Source organism: Thunnus albacares, chromosome 7 (genome assembly GCF_914725855.1).
Source record: "Thunnus albacares chromosome 7, fThuAlb1.1, whole genome shotgun sequence".
Taxonomy (NCBI): Eukaryota; Metazoa; Chordata; class Actinopteri; order Scombriformes; family Scombridae; genus Thunnus; species Thunnus albacares.
Genome location: NC_058112.1, coordinates 8,364,732 through 8,388,613, shown reverse-complemented (window position 1 = coordinate 8,388,613; position 23,882 = coordinate 8,364,732). Strand labels below are relative to the sequence as shown.

Genomic DNA, 23,882 nt, shown 5'->3' with positions numbered 1-23,882 from the left:
AATATAGTCTATGCTCTCATCATGCTCGACAAGCAGAGAGAACAGAGAAACCCCGTGAAGCTGTCTGAGAATTAGTTATAAGTTATATTTTCTGCCGGACCCGTACAGTAAACTAACACGTTACAGTCTTAATTTCATAAAGGACATTTATATTATGATATTTAAACCAACCATCCGTCAACACAGTTTAGACCTTAATATATGAAACATGTAAATTTGTCCCTTCCAAAAATTGTAACCGACTGATCATCAGAAGCCGAAAGAAAGCTGATTGTTCTCCTCAGTATTCAGAGTTAAACTGACTCCAAAACGCGCTGGACGTGAATCATTCACAGAAAACCTGCAGCGTCTCGTTTGTGAGCCAGTCTGTCTCATGACATTCATGAAATAATCATGAAATTTAATCTATCTAGTTATTTTCCGTGACACTCTGCACGACTTTCAAACTGATGTATTTCAGTTGGAAGTAGGTTTGTGCCTGCAGCGGGTTTTTTTCTCATTTGTTATTCATTTTTAACTATAACTACGTCACTCAACATTTAATCACATTTAATCACAATCCGGTGGGGCCAGAGAGGACGCGTATGAGTATTTTCCTCACTGTCGATTTTAGTATCTTTAACATTTCTCAACATACCGTTACTATGGTGATGACGCCAGCTAAAGCCGTAACATATAGTCAGTAAAACATTATATCATACTGCAGATTGGTGGTAACGTACTGTAGTGTATATTGAAGTGTAAAGAAAATAATGTGTGTATGTATAATAAACTCGATCAGCCTTAAACTGCGCAGTAAACAGAATTTGAAGCTCTGTGATTGGATGACCGGAATACCCGCCGACCGGAAGTGTTTTCCTCACTGTGATCGTGTTAAAGTTTTGTCTTAATGATATCTTTAAGATTTCTCAACACAACAACACCAACGTGTCCTTAGTAAGTCAACAGTAAGATAGGTTCATGTTAAGGCCATCAGTCATCATTATTTCTCCTCTGATTCTGAGTAATAAAGTAGTTTCTGTCAGGTTGTGGTAGCGGAAGGCTAGGGAAGAGCATTGTGTTGTGGGCGCGTTCGACTTCTGGTTTTGCTGTCTGCCGTCAGTTGGCTTCAACGTTGTGTGTTTATAAACGGGATGAAGACGAGGTTATAAAACTGGACTTTATATTTCATTTCCATCATCAAACTGGACTTTAGATTGAGCATAGCATTCAACCTCTTACTGTTACATAATCTAATTATTTATTAATTATGTTAATAATTTCCCTTAATTTAAATTAATAATAATTTATTATTAATTTATATAATTTATTCTCTTGTCACTTTCATATATTTCATTCACTTCAATTCTTTGTCCATATTTGCTCTGTACAGTCAATATTTCATTTCAGGTTTCCACTCTATAAATAGACTTTAAAATTTCAACTTAATTCTAATATTGCTTTATTGACTTAATTATTATTATTATTATCATTATTATTATTATTATTATTATTAGTAGTAGTAGTAGTAGTAGTAGTAGTAGTAGTAGTAGTAGTAGTAGTATTACCTTACTTTTGTCTATTTTCATTCTTGTGTGTTGCAGATTTTTGTGAGCAAACACCAACTCATTCTCTGTATGTTTGCATTGGCTAATAAAACAGATTCTGATTGAATGAGCTGCTGTATGTCATGCTGACATAAAATCCCAAAACCAAGAATCATAATCAGGGTTGTGTGAATAGTAGCCCAGGGCTGGCCATGGTTTAGGCCACATAGACGGTCCCCTAGGACACCAAATAAGGGAAGGGGCACTGAGTGAGTTACTGACAGGTTTGCTTGTTCCTGTTCAGCTTTGGAAATTGAGCAGTCGATGGGTTTTCATCTGTTGATTTTCAAAGCCTTACTTGTCGTTCAGCCACCAAACACTCATTGAATGGCACCTTGACCTCCACTTGCCTTTTGTCCAGAGAACAGGGAGGATTTCTCTGGGCTGGAGATATAATTGTTACACTTCATTTTAGTGCGAGTGTGGAACTATTGTTGCACTTTTTGGGGCTCCAATTTAAATCTCACCTAGAGCACCAACAAAGTCAGGCTGGCCCTGTAGTAGCCTACCCTCACCCTAACCCAAGCCTACAGTAATGTACTAGACTATCAGCAGTGTAATAATCTCTGAAGGTGACTCATTCTGGTCACTATTTCCCCTAAAAAGTAAAAAAAAACAAACAAAAAGCTTCATTTTATACATAGCTGCTTGAAAGTTTGTGAACTCTTTAAAATTTTCTGTATTTCTGTATAAATATGACCTCAAACATGATCAGATATTTATACAAGTCCTAAAACTAGATAAAGAGAATCCAATTAAACAAATGAGACAAAAAAACATCATTTTTTAAATCTTTTTCATTTATTTATTGAGGAAAATGATCCAATCTAAGATATTTGTGTGAAGCAAAAGTATGTGAACATTGACTGTAGCCACTGCAAGAGAAGCCTTTAGTTTCCTAGACGTTACCCTGGGGTCTGTTGTGGCCTCCTGGACTATTACACACCTGCTCTTGGTGTGATCTTTGTTGGTTTACCACTCCGGGGGAGGGTAACAGTGGTGTTGAATGTATTCACTTTATATACAGTCTGTCTGACAGTTGACTAGTGGAGTCCAAACTCTTTAGAAATGGTTTTGCAAACCTTTCCAGCCTGGGGATCATCAGCAACTCTTCTTCTAATGTTCTCAGAAATCTCCTTTGTTTGAGCCATGACACACTTCCACAAACCTTCTTTAAATAAGGCAGGGCCTCCCAGACTCACACTTGATTGTCGTCTTGTTGATTGAAACACTCGACTCTATTTTCCCTTTCAAATGAAATGATAATCCTAGAGGTTCACATACTTTTGCCACACACACATATGTAACGTTGGATCATTTCCTCAATTAATTAATGAAAAAGATGACAAAAATGTTGTTGTTTTTTATCTCATTTGTTTAACTGGGTTCACTTTATCTAGTTTTAGGACTTGTGTAAATGTCTGATCACATTTTAGGTCATATTTATGCAGAAATACAGAAAATTCTAAAGGGTTCACAAACTCTCAAGCAGCACTGTATCTCAGTCCTTCAAAGTTGTCTCTGAAACCAGGTCTGGGATGGTTTGTATCTGTGAAATGAGAAAATTAAAACTTTGACGTAGAGTTAAACCAAACACATCGTTGGAAAGGTCTCGGCCTGGAGAGTAACATATGTCAGTATGAAGGTTCTACAGGGCTCCTGCTAAGAAATATTGACCTTTGGACCTTGACCTTGGTGCATGTTTGAAGGCTTATAATTCAGCAACATAAGACTAACTGTTATCGAGAGCTCTGGACCTCAGATACCATGTGAGTAGAGTCAACAACTGGGGAGGTGGTAAAATATGGTTAAAATTAATTTTCACATATTTATCAATTAGATATTTAAAATCTGATTACATACATGTGTTTACTGTCCCCTTAAATTCCTCAGTTTACTCTCAATTAACTATTTACAACTTACAATTGTAGGAAAAACAGTCATATTTATAAAAAATAAAAATACAATTCCCCAGAGACAAACACTGCATCTGGACCGCTCGATGTGCCACCTGCTGGTTGTCGCTGCACACTTCACTGTAGTCACATCAACTGAAATGAGTCACATAAATAACAGCCGTGCTGCTAACATATAGGTGTAATATGCTTATTGTTGATCAAAGTGAGCCTGACAGAGTTTATTTTTCTGATATAGGCTCATTCATTGTTTATAATGTAGTTAATAAACAAGGTGTAGTAGTCACATTTGATTTTAATTTTTGAACATTACTGTATATGTTGGGTGAGTTACTGCCGCTCATTAGCAAAAATATAGTATATTATTTCTCTGTGGTGACTTGGTTTTAACCATCACCGCTGCTAAATAATGTGACAATATGATATGAATGATAAAATGTTCATATGACCGTGTTGAAAGGAAAAAGCAAGAAGCAGAGCAGCTGCTTTTCTGTTTTAGAAAATGATTACATAGCTTTTTGTTGTTTAAAAATGCAACAAGGAAAATGAGTCAAGCAGTAAACAACAGAAAAACAATTGAATACCTTTAGATTAATTTTTGTTAATAGAAAAAGTAATTAATTCATGCTTTATTCTGCATGGATAGTAAGCAAAGAGGTGGTTAACAACAGTGAAAACTTATCAGGCTTTACGGGGTTAAATTTTGGCCGGGTGGAGTTCTTGCTGGAGAGCCAATAGGAAGGCACAATGTCCCACCTCCTGATTAGCATTTAACGCAACTAGTGTTACTAGTGGGCATTTAGTCTCTTACTAGTTCAACTAGTAAACACTTTTAGCCTTACTAGTAGTACTAGTAAGGTCAAAAACACCCTAGTAGTGCAACTAGTGGGCATTTTGGCTCTTACTAGTACGACGAGTAAACATTTTGTCTCTTACTAGTAATACTAGTGAACATTTTAGCTCATACTAGTAGTACTAGTAAGGTCAAAAAAATAGCCCACTAGTGTAACTAGTGGACATTTTGGCTCCTACTAGTAGTACTAGTGGACATTTTGGCTCTTACTAGTAGTACTAGTAAGCATTTTGAGCTTTAGTAGTCAACTAGTAAGGCGTATTTGCGCTCAAGTAGTCAACATGTTGGCGTTTTTTCGGCGCACTAGTTAACTAGTAGGACTTTGAGCTTTACTAGTTGGGTCCAGCTGTCGACTAGTGCGCAAAAAAGTCAACTAGATGGGATTTTAGCTCAACTAGTTTGGCAAAGTTGCGAACTAGTTCGACAAAATGTCCAACTAGTACTGCCAAAGTCTGAACTAGTAGAGGACACTTAAGTTTGATATCAAGGATATCTAATAGATGCCCAAAGGGCTTTCCATAGCCACGTCGATCACCCTGGCTCGGTCCCGGGGCCTCATCGGCAGCTTCTCCAGCTGGCAGTCCAGCACCAGAACCGTCTGGTTACTCTATCGATTCCGAAGAGAAACCAAAGGTTCCGCCTGGTTTCAACGTTCCGCAGAGGCCAAGATCAAAATAAACCTACGTTGTTGCAGCCGCGTTCATGTGAAAGATGTATTCTTACAAAAGGTCCATTTATAGATTTATCAAAATGCATTTAAACCAGTTTCCGAGCTGATTATGGCCCAAAATAAATCTGAGAGGGTTTGTGACTCTCTCAGATTTATTTTGGGCCATAATCAGCTCAGAAACTGGATCTCAGCTTGGAAAGGTTTTGATTGAAAGGATGAGAGGAAAAAACACAGGTCTGTTTTCTTCAAACTTTTACTAAATTTTTGCTCCTTTTCTTGTGCAAAGTGCTCCAGGTCTGTAAACATCCTTCATTTTAAAAGAGTCTGAGAATTAATATTCTGTTCTGCTGGCACCTGGAAGCTACTCGGCATCCTCTTCATCACATTCCTCACATATATTATAAATCCATTACAATTTTGTTATGCTGTTCTATGCTGTATTTGTGTAATGTGTCTTTTTTGGTCTATTCTGTACACACATCTACTGCACATCTGTCCGTCCTGGGAGAAGGATCCCTGCTCTGCTGCTCTTCCTGAGGTTTAAAAGGGGGTTTTAGGGAGTTGTTCCCTTATTTAAATCACTGTACAGACTATAAAACCCCATGAGGCAAATTCGCGATATTGGGCTATACAAATTATAGTGCTCAAGAATGTAAAATCAGTCTTTGGTCTATACATGCCTTCACTTTCTGGACAAACCTTTAACGACTTGAACCGGAAGTCTAAACCAAAACATGATCACATTTTACAGTTTTTCCTGCTCTAACAAATCAAAACTGCCTGGCTTGATTTAAGGGAATAAGCCTATGTAGGTCCTGCAAACCACACAACATTCTCAAACTGTGGGTCTGAGCCCAGTCTACCTGATGACACCAATAAGCTTTTTTCCCTCTTTGACTCGTCAGATTTTTTTTTTTTTTTTAATAAACTTAAGTCACTTCAGTTGCAGGGTCCTTGTATATTATGCATGCTGATTGTCATACACTAAGGGTGGGGGAGGACTTGAACTGAATCATTATGTTCATCAATAACACCTGTTCTTTTCTTACTATGATAGCAAGGTCTATTCTTACCAATGACTTATTGATTCATCTCTGTACACTGCCTGCACATTATGACCTTTGTTAGATGCAGTACATGATAGTCAGCTTGTTATCCATTAACCTGAATTATTGCCAAAACAGCATGACAGATATCTGCATCAAGGAAAGAAGTTTATTTCAACATTGAAAGACATTCTTAATCATTGCAGCTGCACAGTCGTTCACACAGGCTCCATCACATGGACAGAGAAGGCTGACGACGCGGACCCATCACTGACAGCAACTGGTGTCACATGTCTTTCCTTTGCACACGCAGCCAGAGGCGCACTTGCTACAGTCGGATGGGCAGCATGAGCAGCAGCCTGCATTAAGAAAAAATAAGTGTTACTGACAACCCTATGATCATTAATCTGTTGCAACAAAAAGCAGCCAAGGCCACCCTTTAATTCCAGGACAAGGATATTACACAAGTCAAAGCATCTTGAGCTAAACATTAAGAGGTTTGGGGTGGAATGAAGTGACCTTCTGTGATGGTAAAGCCACCTGGTTTCCTACATCTTGAGTAAAGAGGCAATTTTAGACAAGGCAGCATTATTTCAGCATGCCAGATATGAAACGGCAAGAAGTCAGTCTTAAAAGAAAACATAAGAATCCTACTTGGTGGCTTGGGTTTAGATTTTTTTAAAAAGGCTACTAGTAAAATGTATTTCATCAACAGTCACCTTGACTGGATTCAAAATGAAGACACCTGTGAGTTAGATGTATGTGTAAAGATGTGATTTGACTTACTCTTTTTGCAAGAGGTGCAGGAGCAGTTTGTGCAAGTGCAGGATACTCCGCAGTTGCAGGTTCCAGCTGAAAGTAAGAACACAAGACATGTCAGCTTTAGGAATTCATTTGTGTATGACAGCAAGTCCTATAAAGTAATACCAGACGAAATATTAAGACTAATGAAATCCTTAAATAAAACTTACTCTTGGAGCATTCGCAAGGGTCCATTTCTCAGTGAGTGTAGTTCTCTTCTTTAGAGAGTGCTGCGTTTGTGCTTCTTCCCGTTGGAAATGGTGGTATGAGTGTCAGAGAAGGGGCGGCTCTTTTATAGCATCCCGGTAACAACAAGACCGGGTGCAAAAAGCGTCTGTCACGCTGCACGCAGGCACGTAATTGACCATTACAAAGAGGTTTGTACACACGACTCAACTACGCAGCTGATTCCCAAAAGACGCGTCGGCGTGTTGTTTGTAAATTACATTCAGGTACGCGTTTTCGTCCTGCTCCACGTTGCAGAACTTGTGCGCATGTTTGGCCGCGTATGGAAAGCCCTTTGGGCATCTCTTAGATATCCTTGATATCAAACTTAAGTGTCCTCTACTAGTTCAGACTTTGGCAGCAAAAGTTGGACATTTTGTCGAACTAGTTCGCAACTTTGCCGTACTAGTTGAACAAAAACTCGTACTAGTTACTTTTTCAGCAACTAGTGACACTTTTGGCCAACTAGTTCGGACAAAAGCCGTACTAGTTGAGCATGTGTGAACGACTGTGTATTTGATTGCAGCTGCAATGATTAAGAATGTCTTTTGTAATCGGAATCGGTAGAGTAACCAGACGGTTCTGGTGCTGGACTGCCAGCTGGAGAAGCTGCCGATGAGGCCCCGGGACCGAGCCAGGGTGATCGACGCGGCCAAACATGCGCACAAGTCCTGCAACGTGGAGCAGGACGAAAACGCATACCTGAATGTAATTTACAAACAACACGCCGACGCGTCTTTTGGGAATCAGCTGCGTAGTTGAGCCGTGTGCACAAACCTCTTTGTAATGGTCAATTACGTGCCTGCATGCAGCGTGACAGACGCTTTTTGCACCCGGTCTTGTTGTTACCGGGATGCTATAAAACAGCCGCCCCTTCTCTGACACTCATACCACCACTTCCAACGGGAAGAAGCACAAACGCAGCACTCTCTAAAGAAGAGAACTACACTCACTGAAAAATGAACCCTTGCGAATGCTCCAAGAGTAAGTTTTATTTAAGGATTTCGTTGGTCTTAATATTTCGTCTGGTATTACTTTATAGGACTTGCTGTCATACACAAATGAATTCCTAAAGCTGACATGTCTTGTGTTCTTACTTTCAGCTGGAACCTGCAACTGCGGAGTATCCTGCACTTGCACAAACTGCTCCTGCACCTCTTGCAAAAAGAGTAAGTCAAATCACATCTTTACACATACATCTAACTCACAGGTGTCTTCATTTTGAATCCAGTCAAGGTGACTGTTGATGAAATACATTTTACTAGTAGCCTTCTCTTTAAAAAATCTAAACCCAAGCCACCAAGTAGGATTCTTATGTTTTCTTTTAAGACTGACTTCTTGCCGTTTCATATCTGGCATGCTGAATTAATGCTGCCTTGTCTAAAATTGCCTCTTTACTCAAGATGTAGGAAACCAGGTGGCTTTAATTGGCTGCATCACAGAAGGTCACTTCATTCCACCCCAAACTTCTTAATGTTTAGCTCAAGATGCTTTGACTTGTGTAATATCCTTGTCCTGGAATTAAAGGGTGGCCTTGGCTGCTTTTTGTTGCAACAGATCAATGATCATAGGGTTGTCAGTAACACTTTTTTCTTAATGCAGGCTGCTGCTCATGCTGCCCATCCGACTGTAGCAAGTGCGCCTCTGGTTGCGTGTGCAAAGGAAAGACATGTGACACCAGTTGCTGTCAGTGATGGGTCCACGTCGTCAGCCTTCTCTGTCCATGTGATGGAGCCTGTGTGAACGACTGTGCAGCTGCAATGATTAAGAATGTCTTTCAATGTTGAAATAAACTTGTTTGACGCAGATATGTCATGCTGTTTTGGCAATAATTCAGGTTAATGGATAACAAGCTGACTGTCATGTGCTGCATCTAACAAAGGTCATAATGTGCAGGCAGTGTACAGAGATGAATCAATAAGTCATTGGTAAGAATAGACCTTGCTATCATAGTAAGTAAAGAACAGGTGTTACTGATGAACATAATGATTCAGTTCAAGTCAAGGGCTTTCCATAGTGCAGCGAAAAGCTCAACTAGTTAAAGGAAAGTGTCAACATGTACAAAAAATTTCCAACATGTTCGGCACAAAGTCTTACTAGTCAAAAGAAATTTGTTCTAGTTAATTTTTTTTTTTTTGGGCACTTACTAGTAGTACTAAGTTCAAAAATGCACTACTAGTCAGCATTTTTGGTGCTTACTAGTGGTAGTAAATATTTTGGCTCATACTAGTAGTGCTAGTGAGGTCAAAAACACTCCACTAGTGGACATTTGGGCTCTTACTAGTACTACTAGTAAGAGCCCAAATGTCCACTAGTACTACTACTAAACATTTTGAGCTTCACTAGTAGTACTAGTAACATGGAAACAGGGCTACTAGTGGACTGCATGCAAATGAAGCAGGCGGTACAAAGATTTTGATTGGTCAGTGTAGAAACTGTGTGCTGGACCTCTTAAAGTGCCCGCTCTGTATAGTAACTTGAGTTTTAGCAGCACTCATTTCAGGAAGCCTGTTAATTTAGTTTATTTTGTATTAACATGAAATGGCAATAAATTGAATGCGTTTTGGTAGATGAAATGTACAACAACATGAAGACCAAAGTGAATGTAACATTAATGTTTTTATGTGTAGAAAATTTGCAAATATACAATTTATTGTAAAAAGTCTGTTCCTATTTCATGATTATCATTTTTAAAATGATATTTAGTATGTTAATTACAATTTTTGATGAATTATTTCAGCATTTGTGTGAAATAAAACAATAGTCTGTCTTTGAAATCTAACATTTTTTCACATCCAGACATACAAGTAAATCAATTTAATCTTTTACCTCTATCTTAGATAGATAGATAGATAGATAGATAGATAATGTTGATTACCACATTAAATAATCAATCATGATGCAGCACTTAATTCGTAATCTCGACTTCATTGTTCAGAAAGATCCATATAATAGCACAGTCATAAACACTGACGGGCTTCTGCTCGCTTTTTACACGGTCAAATATAACCAGAAGGTGGCAGCAAACATCTGGACGTAACGTTAATGGCCGGCGCTTCTGGAGATATGAGCCAAACTTCACATGAAGCTGCTGCAGAAAGTGGCTTTAATAATGTTATTGATCGCGTTTGGAATGCGCGTAATGTAGCAAGACGGGAACTGGCATCGCAGAGGGATGAAGACAACATGCTGACAGCCACAAGAAACACATTTCGGCGGCGAAGAAGAGCAGGTCCGATGACAGGTAGGCCTAACTGTTACCCGGCCTTCTTAAACGAGTATTAGCATTAATGTTAAAAACCGTCTACTGAGGCAAAATTGCCCCTTTCACTGTCGCTGCTAACTCGCGAATGGTTTACAAATTCATCATGTGTGGCGTTTTGCAATTCATGCCGGATCCGGCCTGAACAGTTCACCAGGTACGGCTGGTTTCTGGCTGATGTGTAACGTTAGCCTAAAGAAAGTAGGAGAAAACTCAGTGTGGCGGGATAAGTATATTGATCCTGTTACTGGAAGAATGTTAATCACATATTATCATGACAATATTAAAACAAGAATGTTTTTTAGAATATGCCTTTTCTGCAGTAGGGGAGAACGGGGTAACATGAGCCAGCTTTTACATTTGATTATTTTACTGCTAAATAAAAGTGTATTTGTTTCAAATAATAGTTACTATATATAGCTCAGGTTGTTGTGTACCCATGGAAATTAAAACAAGTTGTCTAATTATTGTGGTTTTAGAACAATGAGCCATCAAAAAAAGTTAGTTCTTTGGCACAACTACCCCAGGCTGGGGTAATATGAGCATGTGGATGCGGTATTATTAACCATTAAATACTGATATGAAAATGACACAAAATCAAACAATTTAAATGTAATGTTTAACAATATGCAATATTCTGTTTTTGTACAGAAACACCTGCACCTGCAAATAGGACAAGTGGAGTTTGGAGAGTAAAGCTGTTCCTGTTGCCAAATGCTCATCAAGTTGTCCTTCCACCTTGTAAAGAATGCAGTAAACTCACCAGAATAGGCTTAGGTAATGTACACACTGTATTGGTTTTGAATGTGAGCGTGCACCTGAGTTTTTGGTATTTATTTACACAGAAAATGCACATCCATCAACATTACTGTATATTTGCAAGTGTTGGATAGGAAGTTTATTTATATTTGTGTGACCAGTGTGCAATGTGGAAAACAATAAAAGACAACCATCATGCTCCACTTTTGGCAACAAGACTGAACTGCATCAAAATTCATATCATTATGTAATTTTGGCTTCATTTAACATCAGCCCACATACATTAAATATTATTAATTGCAGTCTGTCATCTTTGAATGCCATTTATTTGGTGTGTCAAATTCATAATAGGGCAGGATAATCACTTGGACCACAAATACTGCAAAGTCACATGATTTTATTCTAATCCCATTTATCTTACACGTGTACTGAGCAGGACTTGCCCTGATTCATTTTGTCAAGCAAATACCCTAAACATCCACAAACCGATGTTTATCACTATGTAGCCCGTGTGCATATAGCTCAAATATTGACAGATGGCGTCCACCTAGAGTCCGGTTCTGCTTGAGGTTTCTTCCTGTTAAAGGGGAGTTTTTCCTTGCTGCTGTCGCCAAGTGCTGCTCATGGGGGAATGTTGGGTCTCTGTAAATTAAAGAGTTCAGTCTAGACCTTCGCTATGTGGAAAGAGCCCTGAGATAACTTTTGTTCTGATTTGGCACTTTATAAATAAATTGAATTGAAATTGTGCTCCAAATATAACAAACACAGCAAAGTATGTTGTTCACAGCCTATAAAGAAACAATAAGGCTTTGAATCTAAGTCAGTGATTCAAATTAGACAATTATTGAGTCAGTATATTGACAATTTTCTCTTTAATTATTTTCCAGGGATCCCAAGTCATGATTTGCCAGGGACAGTCTCACATAGAAGTTACGTCCCACTCTCTTGGACTCTTCCAGAGTTTAATAATTACATCTGCCAAAGCTTTCCCACCGTTAGCCTAAATGTAATTGGATTTCATCTCGCAAGAGCTGATAAGTCCAGGGTTCTGACTAAAATTCAGGCAAATACTCTGAATGAGCTGAAGACAGCAGCTGGCAGAAGCAGGGTTTATATTATTCCCCAGACAAATATTATACTGCCATTAGAGGTGAGTTTTTATTGTTGTTTTGAACCAACACTCCTTTTGAATATGCGTAGATTGATATTAATTACTAATCAGGCAGTTTGTTTTGTCCATCAAGACCTCAGGACCTGAGAGGACTCATACCCTACCAGAAACATCTCCACCAGCTGGACCTGAGACAGTTTCACAGTCTCTACCTGCTTCTCCATCAGCCACACCGCTGATGGCCACACCCACTGCTTCATTGACAGCCATCACACCTGCAGCCTCACCCACTGCCATCACACCTGCAGCCTCATACACTGCCCCCCCAGCCATTCATGTAAGTCCATCCCAGTCCCTCGCACCATCAGCCGCCAGACCGCCGGCCTCAACCGCTGTCCCACATGTCACACACCCTGCTCCTACAGCACCTATGGACATGTCATTGGTCACATCTAATAGTAATTCTCATGTAAGTTACCAGTCCCCTCCCCTTAACACCATGTCCCTCTCTTCAACTATGGACACTGATGGAAGCTCACCAAGGACAGACTTGAACCCATCACTCGTAAGTTATGAAAAACAATAATACATTCTGTATGTACTTTTGATCACTCAGATTGAAGTAAATAGAAATATTAATGTTTAATAATCGTAGTTAAAAAGTCATCTTTTCTGTTTTTAAAGCTAACCTCAGTAAAATAGTTGGATGTTAATGGTAAGTCTTGTTAATCAACAGGAGGCAAGTTTGGATCCTGCACAGTGGCTGAATGCTGGGACCCCAGAGGTAAATCTTTACATGACGATTGTAGGAGCCATTTATGTTGATTGTTGGCATGTCATTTGTTTAGTTATAACTTGCAGTATTATTTTGGACACTGGGTGGCGGTCATGAGATGCACAGGGTTGTATATTTAGGGGCATAGGTGACAGGAAACGGAAGGCACAGGCAGGTGGAGCACATACAGTTCTTCACAGATCGGGAACAGACGCACACTACAGCTGGCAGGATAGAAACCCGGTATGTTCATGACATGTACAAAGACTTCAATAAAACAACCAACTAAACGGCAGCCAACGGACTGGAAAATCTGTTCTTGAATCTGCGTAAGATCACTCCTAACTTAACCTACCTGTGTAGTAATGGCAAACTGGAAAAACAGGAAAAGAAAGGACATCAAAAAATGAAAATTGCCATTACACCTAAGTAAGAACTCGCTCTTCGAGTGAAATTGGAGCTCGTGAGTCATTCAGACGGACTGAGCATTGTCACGCGGAACAACAAAGAGGACGCCGCCATTTCCAAACCAGGTGGACATCTTCGTCACCTGCGCTTACCTGACGGTGATTGAAAACCGCAAACTGAGTGAGTACATGCAAGCATTAAGCTTTATTGGAGAAGCTATATGCGAAGCCGTATTGGAAGACGGCTATTATAATGGAATTGGTGGACTGAAGACTGAAAGCTACGATCGCACATCGATCAGCTGTTTGAAACATTGTGCCGGCAGCATACTGCTTTCGTCAACAAGTCTTAAAGGGACAGTGAACAAATATGTCTGTTGTTAAGTCTGATGCTCAGTCACAAGATGACGATGTTGAAAAGGAAAAAAGAGTTATCAAACACACTGCCAAAGGCTTGGAATTGTTCATTGCAAATTGTCAGAAGACAAGAAACAGGAAATGTAAACAAGCTAACAAGTTGATGGAAATGCTGAAAGAGCTCATGAAATCAAAGGAAAATGCAAGAGAAGTACAATCTAATTTGTTTCAATTAATCAAGCTCTGTGATGAAGCCAAGGAAAACCATGAATCACTGGTGAATTTACCACTGCCTGAAGATGAACTTGAAAAGCAAAATCAGTGGTTTCAACGAAAAATGGAAATCTTTAAAGGGTGTATACAAAATGTAAAGGTGTGGTTACCTGAGGCTGGACAGCAAATTGCACACTCCGTTACTGAAAGTGTCATACTACAAAGTGTAGTAAATTCAGATGACATTGGACCTGATGACAGCGTTTCAAATGCCTCAAAACCTAAATCAAAGCACAAATCCAGTTCTTCATCACGTGCATCTTCAACATCCTCTGCTCGCATTAAAGCTCAGGCAGAAAAGGCTGCTCTCATGGAACGTGTTGCTGCCCTGAAGAAAAAACATGAGCTTGAGGCACAAGAAGAACAATTGAAAAGAAAGAAAGAGCAACTGGAACTAGAAACTGAACTGGCAGCAACCAATGCAAAAATCAACATACTTGAGGCTCTGGGATCAAGAAGCAGCTCTAGAGTTTCTGATGGGATGAACTCTTATTTGAGAAAAGGAACTGCTCAAAATGAAACATCAGCTAAATTAAATCCACACGCAAATGAATATTTACCAGATCAAGTGCAGCAAAGACAGAATGTGTTGATAGAAACTAACTCTTCTTCCCAGCAACAGGTTGTTAGACCAAAAGAAACAGCTCACGGACCATCTGTTCGACCTCATGATACAACCCATCTAATACAATATTCTCCTCAAAGGCAAAATGTACAGAGTCGTATGCAGGGGTATGTTCGCACTACACCCCCTGTATTGAATGATGGCAATCAAGTTGATATGTGTAACCTAATACAGAGGCAAAATGACATCACTGCTCTCCTGGCTCAACAAAGTCTCTCTTCTACTTTACCACCAAGAGTCATTCCTGTTTATGATGGTGATCCTTTACAGTACGAAGTTTTCCGCAGGGCATTTGAGAGAGGAGTTGAAAAAAAGTGTGATGACTACAGTGACTGCTTGCATTTCCTAGAGCAATATACAAGAGGGCTTCCAAAAGACTTAGTCCGCAGCTGTCAACATCTGCCCCCAGCCCAGGGCTATCAAAGAGCAAAAGATCTGCTCAAAGAACATTTTGGTAATGAACATAAGATTACCACTGCATATATGGACAAAGCATTTGCCTGGTCAGTGATCAAATCAGAGGATGTGGAAGCATTGCAGGCATTCTCACTGTTCCTTAGAGGTTGTTGCATTGCAATGGAACATCTCACCTATATGGAGGAAATGAATGTTGCTTCCAGTATGAAGACCATCCTTCTGAAACTACCTTACAGGCTCAGAGACAAGTGGAGAAGTAGAGCATGTCAGTTACAGGAGCAGCGTGGACATCGAGCTAGATTTTCTGACCTGGTAGACTTCATAGAGAGACAAGTGAAGATACTATCAGATCCACTTTTTGGAAACATTCAGGATGCTAAGCCAGCTGCAACTGTCAAAGGCTCTACTAAAACAAGAGAAAAGTCAAGACCTAGAGGAAGCAGTTTTGCAACAGCTGTAACACCGGTAAAACCATCAGTACAAGAAAATTTGACAACAAATGGAATGAAAGGAAATGTACCTACTACCAATTCTCAAAGTTTTTGTTTGTTCTGCAACAAGAGTGGTCACACATTGGGGCGGTGTCCACAGATCAGGAAGAAGATGCACAGAGAAAAAATGGACTTCTTAAAGGAGAAGGGAGTCTGTTTTGGATGTTTAAAAATAGGACACATGAGCAAAGACTGCAAGAGTTGTTTGACTTGTGATGTGTGCAACCAAAATCATCCTGAAATACTTCACATTGAACAAAAGGACAAAGGAAAAAAAACAGAACATACAGAACAGAGTGAAAAAGCAACTGGGAGTAATGCTGTTCTCTCACCTCATACATGTGGGCATATTGGGGCCGGTGATGAAAACTGTACCTTTTCCATTGTACCAGTACAAGTAAAGAGCCAAAAGGGGGACACAGTGTTGCAAACATATGCATTTTTGGACCATGGAAGTACATCTACCTTTTGCACAGAAAGCTTGATGAGAAGGCTGAACATAACAGGGCAAAGGACCAATATTCTTTTACGTACCATGAACCAAGTGAAGCCTGTGACCAGTCATCATATCTCAGGTTTGGAAATATCTAGTCTGGACAAAGACTATTTCATTCAAATATCTGATGTGTTCACACATAAAACCATGCCTGTTTCCCAGCTCAACATTCCCAGACAAGAAGATCTGACACAATGGCCTTACTTGAAGGATATCAAGATTCATAAAATAGACTCTGGCATTGACCTACTCATCGGGACAAATGCTTCAAAGGTATTGGAACCTTGGGAGCTGGTCAACAGCCAAGGGGATGGACCATATGCTGTGAGGACCCTACTGGGGTGGGTCATCTATGGTCCCCTGAGAGGAGACAAAAGCATAAGGGATGAAAGTGGCTGCCCTGCTGCTGCTGTCAATCGAATATCCATTGTAAACTTGGAGGAGCTACTGGTCAAACAGTACAATCATGACTTCAGTGAAGGAACCAGCAAGGAAACAGAGGAAATGTCTAGGGAAGATGTAAAATTCTTGGACATTGTGAATCGCTCAGCAAAAGTGACAGATGGACACTACTGCCTAGATTTACCTTTCACACAAGAAAAGCCCAGCATGCCAAATAACCGTTGCATTGCAGTGCAGCGCATCCAGAGCCTGAAACGCAAGTTTGTCAAGAATAAGAAATTTCATGATGAATATACATCTTTCCTCACAGAAATGATTGTCAATGGTTATGCTGAGGTGGTACCAGTCGACCAGCTGAATCGAAGCGATGGAGAACTCTGGTACATTCCACATCACGGAGTGTATCACTCAAAGAAAGGAACCTTAAGGGTAGTGTTTGACTGTGGTGCAGTCTTTAAAGGAACATCACTTAACTGCCAATTGCTGCAGGGTCCAGACCTTACCAACTCACTCATTGGAGTTCTCATTAGATTCAGACAAGAGCCGGTTGCTTTGATGGCTGACATCAAAGCAATGTTTCATCAAGTCAGAGTATCAGAAAAGCATGTTGACTATCTGCGATTCCTGTGGTGGCCCGATGGTGATGTGCAGCAAGATCTTGTTGAATACCGAATGAAAGTACATCTCTTTGGAGCTGTGTCGTCACCAAGTTGTGCAAACTTTGCATTAAGGAAGACTGCTGATGACAACAAAGGTCACTTTCCATCAGAGGTAACAAACACAGTAAAGAACAACTTCTATGTAGATGATTGTTTGAAATCCCTGCCTTCGGAACAGGAAGCAGTTCAAATGGTAAGAGACCTGACTGCTCTCTGCAAAATGGGAGGATTCATGCTGTCAAAGTGGATCAGCAACAGCCGTGCTGTATTGGCATCCATTCCCCAAGAAAACCGAACCAAAGAGACTAAGGAGTTGGACTTGGACAAAGACAATCTGCCAATGGAAAGAGCCCTGGGATTGCACTGGTGTGTTGAAACAGATGTCTTCAAGTTCAAAATTGCTGCACAGGAACGACCATACACCAGACGTGGCATCTTGTCCATAGTCAGCTCTATATACGACCCTTTAGGATTTGTAGCACCATTTACTCTGCCAGCCAAACTGATTATGCAGGAGCTCTGTAAGAGAAAACTTGGATGGGATGAAAACATACCCCAAACCTTCTTGCATCTGTGGACAGGATGGCTAGCAGACCTTAACAAGATGGCAGAGTTTAAAGTAGACCGATGCATGAAGCCCACAAACTTTGGTCAAATCAGATTTGCACAGCTACACCACTTTTCAGACGCCAGTGAAAGTGGCTATGGTGCTGCCTCATATATAAGACTGGAAAACTATAACAGAGAAGCACATGTTGCATTCATAATAGGAAAATCCAGAGTGGCACCATTGAAACAAATAACGATTCCCCGAATGGAGCTCACAGCTGCAGTCCTAGCTGTCAAAGTTGACACAATGCTGCGAAAGGAATTACAGCTTCAACTGGACAAATCCATCTTCTGGACCGATAGCACAACGGTGCTTAAATACATCAACAACGAAACCCAGCATTTCCAAACATTTGTAGCAAACAGGACCTCTTTTATAAGGGATGCTACTGATGTATCACAATGGAGATATGTTAACACAAAGGAAAATCCTGCAGATGAAGCCTCAAGAGGACTAACAGCAGACCGCTTCTTGAGCTACAAAAGATGGATCCAGGGACCAGATTTTCTCTGTAAGCCAGACAGAGAATGGCCAAAACCTCACTTGGAATCTGCAATCTCTGCTAATGATCCAATGGATCTGGAAGCACTCACACCAAACCATCTTCTTCTGTTGAAGCCTAAGCCAATACTACCACCTGGACTCTTTGTAAAAGAAGACTTGTACATCAAACGCAGATGGAGACAAGTGCAATACATGGCAGATCTCTTTTGGAAACGGTGGACACAGGAATACTTACCTCTTATCCAAGAACGACAACGGTGGTCAAAGGTAAAAAGAAGCTTTGCTCCAGGTGACATTGTTGTGGTGGTTGATTCTACTGCACCACGAGGCTCATGGCTAATGGGCAGAATACTGGAAACTAAACCAGATGCACAAGGACTTGTGCGCACAGTTCGACTCCAGACTAAGAGCAGCATCTTGGAAAGACCAATAACAAAGATATGTCTGCTCCAAGAAGCCGAGACCTAAACGGCAAGAAAAAAAAGGAAAAAAAAAAAAGAAGATTGAAGAATCAGTAAAGAAGAAATGCCAACACATAGTACATGCATTTTTTGAAAAATTGTATATGTAATGTATAATGGATATGGCACCTTTTTTATTTATTGGTAATTGTTTGTTATATACTTAAAACAATTAGGGGCCGGTATGTAGGAGCCATTTATGTTGATTGTTGGCATGTCATTTGTTTAGTTATAACTTGCAGTATTATTTTGGACACTGGGTGGCGGTCATGAGATGCACAGGGTTGTATATTTAGGGGCATAGGTGACAGGAAACGGAAGGCACAGGCAGGTGGAGCACATACAGTTCTTCACAGATCGGGAACAGACGCACACTACAGCTGGCAGGATAGAAACCCGGTATGTTCATGACATGTACAAAGACTTCAATAAAACAACCAACTAAACGGCAGCCAACGGACTGGAAAATCTGTTCTTGAATCTGCGTAAGATCACTCCTAACTTAACCTACCTGTGTAGTAATGGCAAACTGGAAAAACAGGAAAAGAAAGGACATCAAAAAATGAAAATTGCCATTACAACGATAGTTCACTATTATTGTAATAAGTAGTATTAAGTATGTTTTTAAAAATATAGAATATATTGAGACACCATCATTTCATGCAACATTTGTACTTTCAAGGTCTTCTACAGAAGATCACGTGTGGAACCACCAAACAGGTATTTTATATGTTTAAAAAAACGGAAACATGTGACACTGCATTTTATACACATTAACAGTCTCAATACTCATCTATTCAATAGATTTTAGAGAGAATATCAGAATACACCAGTGGTTTAAAATGACTTTGAAATTAGTTTTTGAAAGGCCAGAGTATGTAATACTGGCAGTTAAAAAGAAAGAAATCTGATTTTTTTTTAGGAGTCCTGTCAGTGACTTTGACATTGATCATTCTGAGGATGAGGATGGGGATGGGGACGGGGACGAGGACGACATTATCGCAGTTACTTTTGAAACCGACAGTCCTCCTTCGGTAGGTTTTTTTTTTTTTTTTTCACTACAGAAAACTGGTAGAATATTTTGTTCAAGAATTTTTAATGACTATGCATTTCACATACTCAAAATTTAAAGAATTGGATATTGCCACTTTTTAAACAAATTTCTAAGATCACCTGTCCCGGAAGTGGCCAACCATTTTTGTCAATCATTGCTGATGTACGTCATATGTGCTTTATATATTTTAGGAAGAAATTGATCTTGCTGTCATTTTGAGCACTTTTCAAGAGCATCACCTTTCTGAGGGCCTGGTATCCACCATTTGTATCAGGAGGAAAAAGCTTCTGGAGAGCACTATTAAAGCAATCTCCAGAGCCTCTTTCTGTTGGACCCATTCACCACTCATTGAGTTTGTAGGAGAAGATGCAGATGATATGGGGGGACCACAGCGAGAGTTTTTCAGGTCTGAATACCTCAAGTAATTTATTAAAGGTTTTATAACAAATTTGTGCATGTTTTCAGCTGAAGTGCAAAGTAATACAAACTGTTGTATTTCTATTTTCTGTTTATTTTAGACTCTTGATGATAGAGGTACAGACCTCTCTTGGCATTTTCGAGGGAAAGGCTGGCCAGGTCTTTCTTAGTTATGATCAAGCAGCATTAGACCAGCGTAAATATTTTAAAGGCGGCAACCTTATCGCTTGGTCGATTGCACATGGAGGTCCGTGTATCAAAGCCTTGGATCCCAGCCTCTTCCAGCTGATGTGTGGCCAGGAGCCGCAACTGGAGCAGTTTGACTGGCAGGTGCTGCCTGACCCAGATGTGCAAAGCAAAGTCAAAACGGTGCTCAATAATTGCCATGTTAATATTTATTTGGATTTTAAACAAACAAACTTGTTAAACTTGTGGTCAAATTTGACAAAAGCATAAATCTGAGCAGGAGAAATAATCAATCTGGGACTCTTACAGCTACATTGTCTTCACTCAGACTTCTCTCTTAAGATCCTACAGTGCAAGACTGCTGGAGACCTGACTGCACTCCAGCAAGACTTGGGGGACTGGATTGCAGAGTGCGGAGTCCCAGGCATATTTAGTGCCACAGTTGAAGACATACCAAAAATCTATGCATATGTGGTGAAGCACTACTTTTTTCTCAGGTAAACACATATACAAATGAAATAAGCTTTACAGTTGTAACTAATAAAAAACACTGTCAATATAAAAACATTAATTTGCTGGATGCCGCAACATTATTTCCCGGTAACGTAAATATGGAATATATCAAACAGAATCTGTGTTTATTAAGTATTTGATTTTGTTTACAAATGTAGACATACTTTTGTATCGTAAAGGAAGTTTGGAATCACTGAGAAAGGTTTATGTATTGATTAGTTTGTTTGGGACAGAGGTTGATAATTTTATTCCCCATTGTAGCATCAAATTGATCAAAAATAATAATGATAACATTACAAATTACCAGGGCAGAGAGAGAAGCTGCCAGCTGAGAATCAGCTGGGAAATTGTTTCTTGTTAATTATACTAGAGACAGATGTACTAATCCTTTTGAGGATTTCCTTCTCTTTCTGTCCTGGTCACAGCTGCTGAAACCGGCGAGCCGTTGCAAACTTAGAATTAATAAACAGTGATTTCATACAGTATTAGTAATTTTTTGTAACACTATCATTATAACTTTTCCTCCAGTTATTCAGTCTTTCCAAAAATAAATACATAATTAAATTTAAAAAGATACAAGTGATTCCAAACTTCTTCACGGTAACGTACATGTTTTATCTCTGTCGGTTTATAGGACGGCCAAAATGATATGCCAGTTCACAGAGGGAATGAGTGCTTTTGGAAAGCTGTGGGACCTGGTCACGGAGAACTGGATTGCCTTTCTGCCTCTGTTCACCAACATGCAGGAACCTCTGTCGAAGGCAGCCTTCAAGGCCATCTTCAGTTACAATTACAGCAGTAGAGGAACCAACCATCGCGACGCAGAAGAGGACACTATCTACAGCTGGGAGATGGTTCTTAACATGATTGAAGGTACGTTTTATTCCTTTATGAAAATTTTTGAGCGCCAATTATGAAATTGTAATATTTCAATTACACACCACACAAATAAAAAGGTCCACTTTAAATATACTGCGACAGAAGGCAAATACTCAGATGGTTATTGTGGAGTGTTTTACCAATTTAGGGAAATGCTAATTGTCTTATGCCACTGTAGCCAAAGTCATTAGAACAAGGGGCACATGCAAGTTTTGATGTCATCAAACGCACCTTTTGTCTCAAAAGTGTACTCTAAACCAGTTGTGTTTACATACCCTAAATTTTTGATTAAATGGCGGCATGAAATAGATATAGTCCCGATCTTGTAATGCTAGATATTTGACTTTAGAAATTAATGTTTAAAATGTTATGATTTCCTTTTCCCTGGCAGACAAAGTGACTGAACTAAGATTCGAAGACCTTCTGATTTTCATCACCGGAGCAGATGAAGTTCCTGCCCTGGGCTTTCCCAGGAAGCCCAGCATCGACTTCTACGAACAGGAAGCGGGCCAGCGCCGTTTGCCCTACGCCTCAACCTGCATGATGTGCTTGTACCTTCCAAGAGGCGTCACACAGGAGGACGAACTGCATGGGATGCTTTTCCAGGCCACAAGAGAGTCTTTGGGATTTGGAAAGGTGTAGACCCTGTCAGGCAGTTTTACAGTAACAGTACCGTGAGAAGATTTGATTAGCAGATGCTCCCAGTCAGTTTACACTATCTGACAAGAATAAACTGTGTTTACTATGTTGTTTTTTCCCCTGGTAACGTCTGAAGGTTTGTGTTTGTTTATACTTGTATTGCTGTTTGCACATTAAGTGTATTATGTTCTTTGAAGAATGTTTTGAATCTCTCTAGCACACACCAGATACCTCTCCTTTAAGTCTGTTGTTCCATCCATTGCATTTTGAAGATCCTGCAGCTGTTCAGAGTTGAGGTTATTGAGTGGTTGTGACACAATCCTTACTCGTTCAAGGTCTTCAGTGTTTGCTTGTAACTGGGTGAGCTGTATGCCGTGTCTCGCCAAGCCAGCTTCCAGATTTTCTTGGCTGTAAGGGTCATCTCCAAAGATGTTGTTCAGAGCTGTTGACTCCTGCTCACTGTTGGTTAACATGCCCTCCATCCAAATTTGTGTTGGTGTACGGTTGTTAGCCGATCTGACTCTATGGTTGTTCCAAGCGTGTCTAAATAAATCTAATCGTTTTTGGATTTCTGGCTTATACACTACTTGTAGTGCCATTTTTTGAGCGTTATGTTCGGGGTTCAGTATTTGTTCATCTTCAAACGAATAGAAAAGCATGTAGAAGTAGTACACAACCTGCTGGAAGACATCTCTCCAAAGTCGCTCAATACGTTGGTTGTGTACAGACTGGCCTGTAATGTGCCTTGTGTGTCCTTGTCCCTGCAGAAGGTTCATTAAAAGAGCAACCAGAGTGTTCTCCCCTCCGTGGTCAGATCTCACTCTGGAGGGTAACCCGTACAGACAGGTGGCACGAACAAAATAAGTCAACACTGTCAAAGCTGTGTTGTCTGTGCTGCAGTTGATGTAAGTTATTAGTCTGGAGTTCCCATCAATACCAGCATGCGTCACAAACCCCCATCTGTAAAGCATTTCAAATAGAATAATGGATGTCTTCAATACATGTAAACCCTTCTAGATTGTTCTATTACATTAGCATCAATAGATTCATAATTAAGAAAAATATTTTGATTAGGAAAAAAAAGACTGCTTAAAAAAATGGAAAAGAAAGATGACAAAAGACAGAATAAGGCTGGATTTGGAAGAGGTCATATTATGTAAAAACCTGAACTTTAACACATACACAGTGAAAGTGAGTCTGCACCACCCACCCAATATGGCTTCCTAAGACTCCCACCAGTGCATATAAATACAAGAGCTGACCCCTGATTACCTAATGAGACGCATATGGCCATCTATGTGCCACAAACTATTTGGAAACGGCACATAGTATGTTCTCCTAGCCACAGTCTGGCTCCATCTCTGGGCTGCAGCAGCTGGATCAATGCGGTTCAGGGTCTCTCGAACTCTTCTCCTCTGTACTACAATCCCTTCAGCATGCAGGTACGCCCTCATCATCTGAAAGGAGTTCATAACAAAAGGTTCAAGA

General features: G+C 40.0%; 4 protein-coding genes and 1 long non-coding RNA gene across 7 annotated transcripts in view; 2 read left to right on the top strand and 3 right to left on the bottom strand.

Moving 5' to 3' along the window:
- The window catches only part of LOC122985125, a 20,001-nt gene extending 7,417 nt beyond the window's left edge, over window positions 1-12,584 (bottom strand). The window contains exons 1-2 of the long non-coding RNA XR_006404026.1: window positions 12,503-12,584; window positions 4,456-4,462 (exon numbers count right to left, since the gene is read on the bottom strand). This is a non-coding gene — a long non-coding RNA (uncharacterized LOC122985125). The remainder of the gene's footprint in view (window positions 1-4,455; window positions 4,463-12,502) is intronic.
- On the bottom strand, window positions 6,223-7,098 carry LOC122985116 (metallothionein A-like). The gene is made up of 3 exons (XM_044355516.1): window positions 7,043-7,098; window positions 6,858-6,923; window positions 6,223-6,430 (listed from the first exon to the last, which is right to left on the bottom strand). The coding sequence occupies exons 1-3, from the start codon at window positions 7,065-7,067 to the stop codon at window positions 6,339-6,341; spliced, it is 183 nt and encodes a 60-aa protein (XP_044211451.1). The 5' UTR covers window positions 7,068-7,098; the 3' UTR covers window positions 6,223-6,338.
- On the top strand, window positions 7,970-8,905 carry LOC122985119 (metallothionein A-like). The gene is made up of 3 exons (XM_044355520.1): window positions 7,970-8,081; window positions 8,201-8,266; window positions 8,700-8,905. Exons 1-3 carry the CDS (start codon window positions 8,057-8,059, stop codon window positions 8,789-8,791), a joined length of 183 nt encoding a protein of 60 aa, XP_044211455.1. The 5' UTR covers window positions 7,970-8,056; the 3' UTR covers window positions 8,792-8,905.
- LOC122985104 (G2/M phase-specific E3 ubiquitin-protein ligase-like) lies at window positions 10,095-22,975 on the top strand. Of its 3 annotated transcripts, none has more exons than XM_044355504.1 (12): window positions 10,095-10,341; window positions 11,011-11,136; window positions 12,006-12,268; window positions 12,363-12,794; window positions 12,966-13,013; window positions 19,389-19,426; window positions 19,629-19,740; window positions 19,952-20,166; window positions 20,279-20,546; window positions 20,706-20,860; window positions 21,511-21,749; window positions 22,147-22,975. In XM_044355504.1, the coding sequence occupies exons 1-12, from the start codon at window positions 10,143-10,145 to the stop codon at window positions 22,395-22,397; spliced, it is 2,346 nt and encodes a 781-aa protein (XP_044211439.1). In that variant the 5' UTR covers window positions 10,095-10,142; the 3' UTR covers window positions 22,398-22,975. The 3 variants fall into 3 exon arrangements, with proteins under 3 accessions (XP_044211439.1, XP_044211438.1, XP_044211440.1); XM_044355503.1 differs by having other exon boundaries at window positions 12,345-12,794; XM_044355505.1 differs by lacking the exons at window positions 10,095-10,341; window positions 12,006-12,268 and having other exon boundaries at window positions 11,101-11,136.
- On the bottom strand, window positions 22,577-23,882 carry LOC122985106. The gene is made up of 2 exons (XM_044355507.1): window positions 23,667-23,882; window positions 22,577-23,354 (listed from the first exon to the last, which is right to left on the bottom strand). The coding sequence occupies exons 1-2, from the start codon at window positions 23,864-23,866 to the stop codon at window positions 22,577-22,579; spliced, it is 978 nt and encodes a 325-aa protein (XP_044211442.1). The 5' UTR covers window positions 23,867-23,882.

Bases quoted from the DNA above. Each gene is read 5' to 3' on its own strand.
- LOC122985116 (XM_044355516.1), bottom strand. From the start codon at position 7,067: ATGGACCCTTGCGAATGCTCCAAGA. The intron at 6,924-7,042 runs GTAAGTTTTATT...TCTTACTTTCAG, and splicing joins CCCTTGCGAATGCTCCAAGA to CTGGAACCTGCAACTGCGGA. The intron at 6,431-6,857 runs GTAAGTCAAATC...TTCTTAATGCAG, and splicing joins CTGCACCTCTTGCAAAAAGA to GCTGCTGCTCATGCTGCCCA.
- LOC122985106 (XM_044355507.1), bottom strand. From the start codon at position 23,866: ATGAACTCCTTTCAGATGATGAGGGCGTACCTGCATGCTGAAGGGATT. The intron at 23,355-23,666 runs GTAATCAGGGGT...AATGCTTTACAG, and splicing joins GGCCATATGCGTCTCATTAG to ATGGGGGTTTGTGACGCATG.
- LOC122985104 (XM_044355503.1), top strand. From the start codon at position 10,143: ATGGCCGGCGCTTCTGGAGATATGAGCCAAACTTCACATGAAGCTGCT. The intron at 10,342-11,010 runs GTAGGCCTAACT...GTTTTTGTACAG, and splicing joins AAGAGCAGGTCCGATGACAG to AAACACCTGCACCTGCAAAT. The intron at 20,861-21,510 runs GTAAACACATAT...GTCGGTTTATAG, and splicing joins AAGCACTACTTTTTTCTCAG to GACGGCCAAAATGATATGCC.
- LOC122985119 (XM_044355520.1), top strand. From the start codon at position 8,057: ATGAACCCTTGCGAATGCTCCAAGA. The intron at 8,082-8,200 runs GTAAGTTTTATT...TCTTACTTTCAG, and splicing joins CCCTTGCGAATGCTCCAAGA to CTGGAACCTGCAACTGCGGA. The intron at 8,267-8,699 runs GTAAGTCAAATC...TTCTTAATGCAG, and splicing joins CTGCACCTCTTGCAAAAAGA to GCTGCTGCTCATGCTGCCCA.